Consider the following 8,469-nt stretch of genomic DNA (forward strand, 5'->3'; position numbering starts at 1 on the left):
TCCTACTGTGTGGTTGTGTGGCTTTGAATTTCTCTCAGTATTGCATTAACTGTGTTGCAAATATTTTGATACCTTGTATCTTCATTTTCATTGAATTTTTGAAAACATTTTAATTTCTTCCTTAATTTCCTCTTTGACCCAGTAGCTTTAAAGTAGTGTTCTGCTGAGTTTCCATATTTTGGGACTCTTACTAATTTTTTTTTAATTTAAAAAAGGAGACATTAACAAAACCATAGGACAAGAGGGGTCTTACTAATTTTTTTATTTGTTGTTAAGTGTTAATTTAATTACATTCTGGTCTGAGAAGATGCTTATGATGATTTCAGTATTCTTGAATTTGTTAATTTTGCCTTTGTGGCCTAACATATGATCTATCCTTGAGAATGACCCATGAATAGAATGTGTATTTCAGTTTCTTGGGGTGAATGACTCTGAAAATGTCCAGTAGTTCTAGTTTATCTATCTCTTCATTTAATTACCCTATTTCTACTAATTCTCTGCCTAGATCATCTGTCAAACTGAGAGAGTGGGGTGTCGAAGTTTCCTATTATTACTGTGTTGCTGTTAATATATTGCTGTAACTTTTTCCTTAGAAGGCCTCTCATTGGGTGAGTAGATTTTAACAATTGTTAAGCCCTCTTTATTGACTGATACTCTGAGTATTAAGTAATGTCCATACCTATATTTTTTATTTTATTTATTTTAAAGTCTATTGTGTCTGATATTAGAATAGCTGTTCTTGCCCCTTTTTGTAGTTCATTGGCTTGTATGATAGTTTTCCATAATTTCACTTTGAGTCTGTGTTTATGTAACTGATTTAGGTCTATGTCTGTTCTCCTAGTTTGCTTTCAAAGACTCAGTTGTGCTTTGTTGGCAATTTTTGGGGGCTTGACAAAGCATGAACATTACTGTTTTCCAAGGATCAGATAGTTTGATCTTTTAGTGTATTTAGAAATACTCTTTCTTTTATTTCTCTCCTGTATTTCTTCCCTTTTTTCTTTTTCTTTTTTTTTTTAAATTTTTTTATTTAAGAAAGGATTAATTAACAAAACCATAGGGTAGGAGGGGTACAACTCCACACAATTCCCACCGCCCAATCTCCATATCCCACCCCCTCCCCTGATAGCTTTCCCATTCTCCATTTTCCCTTTTTTCATTCTCCTTTTTCTTAACCTTCTCTGTGAATCTTTCTAACCTCTAAATGTCTTTCATAACTTTAATATAGTAGTTTATGACAAAGTAAATAATCTCTGTTGGCTAAATTTACTTTACTGAATTAGTTTGAATGTATAAACAAGTATAGTATCACTACTGAACTTAATTAAACATTCTAATTAGATGTCACTACTTCTAAACCTAGAGTAATTGCCTTGTGATTTCAAGGACTTCAAGCATATTTTCCAGGGAGGTTATGAGTAATGCTTCTGATTTTCCTGGAAAATTTATTCATAGTCATGATTTGATAAGACAAATAATACTTCTGTGACCTATAAGTAAAGGGGTGTGGAGGAAAGATGTTTGTGGCCTCTGGGCTCAAGTGATTTGCGTTCAACTGTTTTGATAGTTAAACTGACATTCCTTTCTTTCATTATTACTTATATTTTGTTGTTGTTGTTCTAAAAAAGAAGTCCTCATTTATAGAGGATCTCAGGTTTTAGGTATTTATTTTTAAAAAGTTTTTATTTATGCATTTTTTTGCAGAGTTATAGAGAAATCAAGAGGGAAAAGGGAGATAGAGATGGAGAGACACCTGCAACACTGCTGTAGTTTTCATGAAGCTTTCCCCTGCACCTGGGAACCAAGAGCTTTAACCTGAGTTGTTGTGCATCGAAACATGGTAACATGCACTTAATTACCTGAACCCTCAATATTTCTAGAAAGGAAAGTTTTCAGAAGTATTCTGTTCTGAGCAGGTTTGCCTCTTTTTTGTCTCATATTATGAAACCAAAGAGCTATTTCATTTTCTTGTATGCAATAATTTAAAAATATGGTATAATAGAGCTAATTCATTTTCTTATCAAAATTTAAATTATAAAAATTAATAAAATAATAATGAATAATAAAAATAATAAAAAATGAAAAATTCTCCATTTGATCTGGGACGCAGGAGCCTGTGTAACCTCTACATCCATGTAGGTCTGAGTTTGCATTTTGTGGTCACTGCTAGGAACATTCTAGGCTGCACTAATTTCAGGATCCATCTTTCTTAAATGGTAGAGTATGTTGCCCAGCCTCCCTTCGGAGAATGGAATGTTCTCTACCATTGTTGATTCACACTGAGGCTCCATTATATTGTTCCTGATGGAGATGACTAGTGACAGTGGAGAGAGGGTTCTGTTAGAGGTCTAGGCCTATCATGTCTGTATGGGAATCTCAGGACGGCCTGACTAGGGCCCCAGGTGATGGGGTGGCCCAGTAGTGACCAAAGAGCCATCACTGAAGTATGCAGGTTTCTTTCCCTTATCTGGATTTTGTAATCCTTGTCAGGACAAAGGGTCCCTGGCCTCACACGCCCACCCTGGGGCTTTAAGTAGAGCTGCCTGCTGTGGGAGGCCAAGAGGAAGTACACAAAGTACAGAGGCTTGCTGAGAACAGCCTGACCTCTCGGACGCCAACACTTCCTGGCAGAGTCAATCGCAAATTCCGCATTCCCACACCCTGAAACAGTATAAGTAGCTGGGACAAGAGAAAAATAAAGGCTTGCTTGCTTGCTCCATGAACTGAGTCTGCTGTTCTGTTAATCAATCCTGACGCCCTTCTCCCGTCTTGCCGTCACCGTCATCACCATTGTGCTGGATGCGACAAGTGGAGGTTCCACCGAGATCGGGAATGAGGGGTAAGCGGACGGGGTCACCTCCTGGCTGGTGGGCGGTGTATTAGGAGTTCAGAAACAGAAAACGAAAATGGGTAACAGTGGAAGCGGAACAGAACTACAGCCTAAGCTCAGGCGGCTGCTTAACAACAAGGCACTGCCATAAAGTCTAGCACTGCACAGCAGTTCTTGGGCATTAAATTTGATGCCCAGTGACTGGCAACAACTGTGTCAGGTGGTGCTTATGGGGGGAGACTACTTATTATGGAAAGGAGAATATTATGAAGAATGTCTCCGCATAGCCCGGCTTAATGCTAATGCTGGACAAGCCCACAGGAATTTGGATATGCTACAGGGCACTGGTGCCTATAATACCTTGCAGGCACAAATTGCATATGACCCTGGAGTATATGCCCAAATTGCTAGTGCAGCCACCCGGGCTTGGAAAGCCCTTCCAAATAAAGAGGCTGGGGAACATTTGTCTAAAGTACTTCAAGGCCCCTCCGAGCCCTTTGCAGATTTTGTGGATCACCTAATATAATTGGCAGGGAAGATTTTTGGAGACATTAACATGGCTATGCCAGTAATTCAGCAGTTGGCCTATGAGAATGCTAATAGATGGTGCCAAGAGGCCCTTAGGGCCCACCGGGGGAAGAGCCTGAGTCAAATGATACGCATATGCCGTGACATTGATGGCTCAGTAGCGCAGGGAAAGGTAATAGCAGCCGCCTTACAACCCACCCCCGCCAAGGTCTCCAGGGGCACTGCAGGTGGCAGCCGGAACTGCTTCCATTGTGGGAATGCTGGCCACTTTAAAAGAGAGTGTCCAGCATTGTGTAGTGGGGGCAGAAAGCCAGGAGTGTGCTCTCGCTGCAAAAAAGGGGCTCATTGGGCCAATGACTGTCGTTCCAGAACAGACATAAATGGCCACCCAATATGGAATGTGCAGAACACTGGGAAGGGAAACTGGAGGAAGGCCCCACCCCAGGGCCCCAACACAGTGTATGGAGCACTGACCTCCGAGGAGGCCCCATCAGTGGGGTCCGGGAGGATACAGTTTCTTCCTCAGGGCAATCCTTATGCCCTGTGGACCTCTCCCGAGCAACCCCAGGGAGCACAGGACTGGACCTCTGTGTCTCAGCAAGAGCAATTCTGACACCATTAATGGGAGTGCAAACCCTGCCCACAGGAGTGAAGGGGCCGCTCCCTAAGGGAGTCATGGGACTGATACTGGGAAGAAGCAACACTATCCTAAAAGGCATTACTATACATCCAGGAGTAATAGATTCTGACTTTACTGGGGAAAAAATTAAAGATGTGATTAACCACTGTGTTGCTGCTTTCACATACTTAGGAATCCATAGCCACATAAAAACAGACAATGGACCGGCCTATGCCAGCCAACGTTTCCAAGCCTTTTGTAAAGACCATGCAGTATGCCACACCACTGGCATTCCCTATAATCCAACTGGCCAAGCTATCATTGAACGCATGCATGCTGTACTCAAACAAGATCTGTCAAAAATAAAAAGGGGGGAGTTCCTCTCCTCTCCAGTGTCCTTACTAAATAAGGTCTTATTCATTAGAAATTTTTTAACAATTGATGGTCGGGGCCGGTCTGCCATGGAAAGGCACTGGCGTCCCCAAAGAGATAATTTAGGAGAAGTAATGTGGAAGATCTACTAACCGGGATGTGGAAGGGACCGACCCCTCTCCTGGCAAGAGTGAGGGGAGCTGTTTGTGTTTTCCCCCCAGGAAGTGAAAAACCCATCTGGGTGCCTGACCGATGTGTGAGACGAGTTAACACCAGGAAGGAGAATGAGGAAGGGATCGGGAACATGAACATGGCTGCTAACCCTGCTGACAACAACGATGACGGCGGGAGAGATGGTGTGGAGTCTGGTAAAGAACCCCCCCATGCTGATGCCTGTGGGTCAAGCTAGCACAGTATACCCATCAGTGTACAGCTCCAACTTCACGGTGGGTACAGCCTCCCAGAATACTCCCACTAAAACCCATTCAGTGAACAATACGTTTTGGTTATGGGAAAGCCTGTACTTCATTTGCACCACCAACACATCATGGCTTGACGGTAATAGTTCCTTCCTGGGACCATGTCTTTCCCTGTCCAATTATTCATTGGGCGACTTCTCCAACAATGGAAGCGGCCCTGTTCGAGAGTTGAATGACATTTGGTTCCCGATCAACCGTGGCTCTAGGCAGAATTGGTCCACCTACCATACCGGACCACGGCCCCCTGCTGTTGGCCCTATTCCCCTAGATTTGAAGTAAGGAAAAGCCTGCAATGGGGAGGCTGCATTACCCAGGAGGGAGATCTATTCAAGGGAGGTACCGTAGACCTACTGTGGTATGGCCCCCGGTTGATTGCAAAAAATTCCACATTTGGAGGGTACCCACACACCTTCAGGAATCCCACCAATGCACAAGTGCCTACATTTGCTGGGATGTTTCTCTGCGGGCCCTATGCCTGCATGGACATGGTACCAATGCTTTTACAGTGGGGGTCAGTATTCAATGGTACAGCTACGTGAAATGAGACTGAAGGGTTTGAAAAGACATTAAATATAACACATAAGACGCAAGTGCCCATAAAGAACAGGGCCTGTCTCTTGAGCCCTTTCTTTTTCATACTGTGGAACATGGAACCATACGGGTGACTTGGGGGGATGCTTAATTGCTTTTCCAGCTGTTGTCTCCTTAGCAATTGCTGGAGAGAAGAAGACTCCTCAATGACAGCGCGGATCCCAGTTTTCCTGCCCATTCCGCTGACGGTCATTAAGAACAGAGAAGAATTGGTGCTCTACAGGCAGAAAAGGGACTTTGGAGTCACAGCAGAGGTGGTGTCCATCATTGCAGCCTGTGCCACAGCAGCCACAGTGGCCGGACTCGCCCTATCTCAATCGGCTGCCGCAGCCAGCACCATTGATCAGCTGGCTGAGCGAGTCAGCGAGGGCTTGCAAAAGCAGAACACTCTTAATGCTCAGATACACATGGGCATTCTGAACTTAAACCAACAGACTGCCCTGCTCCAAGAGCAGGTAGATGCACTGTGGAAAATGCATGACGCCACATGCTCACATTTTTTCCGTGCCACCTGTGTCACCCCCCTACAGGTGCAAAATGCCTCCGAACAGCTCCGGGTGCTGAATACTTACCTTAGGGGTCCATGGAATGTGACATTTGTAAATTTCACCAGTCAACTTGCTAATCAGATTGTGAGAATTAATGAGACCAGAGTACCCCCCATAAGTGGGGAAACATGGTGGAATAATATGGCTCTGCTGAGAGGTTGGGTACAACGATGGGTGGGCTCCCTGGCCCTGGCAATCATAGGAACAGGAGTTACTGTTACAGCCTGTTGGGGACACAAAAGGTTGTATCGTTCCCAGAGGCATCACCAGAGGGCCACCACGCAGGTAATGCTTAGCCTTGCCCGCCATCCTAGAGGAGAAGTTCCTCAGGTATGGCTAAATATGCTGCAGGAACACTGAGGGTGCCCCAAAGACGGGAAACTTCCCGGTCAGGATGGACCACCTAAGACAGGGTTAGAGGCCTCCCAAAGACGGGTAAGGATCTGCCCGACCGGGACAACCTAAGACAGGAGCTCCCTTCGGCATAATTTTAAGAGAGGGGGGAGATGTCGGGACAAAGGGTCCCTGGCCTCACACTCCCGCCCTGGGGCTTTAAGTAGAGCTGCCTGCTGTGGGAGGCCAAGAGGAAGTACACAAAGTACAGAGGCTCGCTGAGAACAGCCTGACCTCTCGGAGGCCCACGCTTTCTGGCAGAGCCAACCGCAAGTTCCGCATTCCCACGCCCTGAAACAGTATAAGTAGCTGGGACAAGAGAAAAATAAAGGCTTGCTTGCTTGCTCCATGAACTGAGTCTGCTGTTCTGTTAATCAATCCTGACGCCCTTCTCCCGTCTCGCCGTCACCGTCGCGCTGGACGCGACAAATCATTGCTTTGTTTGACAAGGTTAGCTTTGGAGTGATTGAGGCAAGTGAAATGGGAAATAGATGAGGAGGGTATCTAGGTCTAAGTAGAAACTATTTTATTAAGTACTTTGTGGTATCTTTTTTAGGTCTTTCTACTTGCTTGCTGCATTTATTGACTCACTGCAAACTATTGTGAACTTTGGCTTTAAGGTATATATTTCCCCTAACTTATGTATACATACGTACTTATGCCCTATCTCATGGGCCCTGGTCTATATCTAGGTTTTGAGGCTTTGTTTGGAAGTGTACCACCCAAAATGGAATTAGGGAGTCCTATGAGTTAGGAAAGATCTCACCAGAGTGATGCAGCTGGAGGGCTGACACTCTACTTCTGATGTCTCTGGACACAGTCACAAGTGAAACACAGGTGGTACTGGTTGCACTGATTAGATTGAGATTAGCAGATGCAGTATCAATTGGCATGAATTGAGAGAAGCATGCTAATGCTACCATGATGCCAACCTGACTTTCCTGGGCAGAGGACTCCAATGTATCCTGGAGTTCCACCTCCCCAGAGTCCTGCCCAACTAGGGAAAGAGAGAGACAGGTTGGGGGTTATCCACTGACCTGCCAATGCCTATGTTCAGCGGGGAAGCAATTACAGAAGATACACTTTTCACTTTCTGCACCCCATAATGATCCTGGGTCCATACTCCTAAAGGGATAAAGAATAGGAAAGCTTTCAAGGGAGGGTATGGGATATGGAGTTCTGGTGGTGGGAATTGTGTAGAACTGTACCTCTCTTATCCTATGGTCTTATCAATATTTCCATTTTATTGGGCACTGGGCAGTAGGGAAGTTGGTTAAGCACATATGATTCACAGTGCAAAGACTGGCATAAGGATCTCAGTTCGAGCCCTGCCTCACCTATAGGGTGGTTGCTTCACAAGTTGTGAAGAAGGTGTGCACATGTCTCTTTTTCTCTCTCTCTCTCTCTCTTCCCTTCCTCTCTTGATTTCTCTCTGCCTTATCCAACAACGACAGCAATAACAACAACAATAATAACAACAACAATGATAAACAGCAAGGGCAACAAAGGTGGCCTCCAGGAGCAGTGAAATCACAGTTCAGGCACCAAGCCCCAGCAATAACCCTGGAGGCATTTTTTTCCATTTTATAAATAAAAATAGATTAAAAAATAAAAATTTCTGTAAAGTATTCAATTGTTTGTATACTGTTTAAAGATCATTTGCTAGATAGTGCTGGATGGTGGTGCACTCAGTAGAGTACTTGACATTCTCATGTGTAAGGACACAGGTTTAAACCCCTTGTCCCCACCTGCTTTGGGGCAATTTCACAAGGAGCAATGCTGCCGGTATCTCTCTTCTCTGCCTGTTTCTCCCTCTCTCTTTGTTTCTCACCTTCTATCAAAACAAAGAGAATAAGGGGAAATGGATGCCAGGATTGTTGTAGTTGCACAGTTACAAAGGTCCAGCAATAATACTGGTGGCAACAAACATATAAGCAAACATAAACAATAGATAAATAAAACCAGATGTTGTTTGTTAGAATTTTCTGGGACAATCAAGTTCTCTTTTCCCCTAGCACACTGTTCAACTCTGATTCAGGGTGTCAACAGGGACTGAATCTTTATGACCTCAGAGCATCATCCATGAAACTATTTTACATACCTGTTTATGTA

General features: G+C 44.3%; 1 protein-coding gene across 2 annotated transcripts; it reads left to right on the forward strand.

Annotated features, from left to right (window-relative positions):
• The first annotated feature begins 3,741 nt into the window (after window positions 1-3,741).
• LOC132538136 (uncharacterized) lies at window positions 3,742-6,710 on the forward strand. 2 transcript variants are annotated; one of them, XM_060190370.1, is made up of 2 exons: window positions 3,742-4,792; window positions 5,520-6,710. In XM_060190370.1, exon 2 carries the CDS (start codon window positions 5,563-5,565, stop codon window positions 6,322-6,324), a length of 762 nt encoding a protein of 253 aa, XP_060046353.1. In that variant the 5' UTR covers window positions 3,742-4,792; window positions 5,520-5,562; the 3' UTR covers window positions 6,325-6,710. The 2 variants fall into 2 exon arrangements, with proteins under 2 accessions (XP_060046353.1, XP_060046354.1); XM_060190371.1 differs by having other exon boundaries at window positions 5,535-6,710.
• The last annotated feature ends 1,759 nt before the right edge of the window (window positions 6,711-8,469 follow it).

Source organism: Erinaceus europaeus, chromosome 4 (assembly GCF_950295315.1).
Source record: "Erinaceus europaeus chromosome 4, mEriEur2.1, whole genome shotgun sequence".
NCBI lineage: Eukaryota > Metazoa > Chordata > Mammalia > Eulipotyphla > Erinaceidae > Erinaceus > Erinaceus europaeus.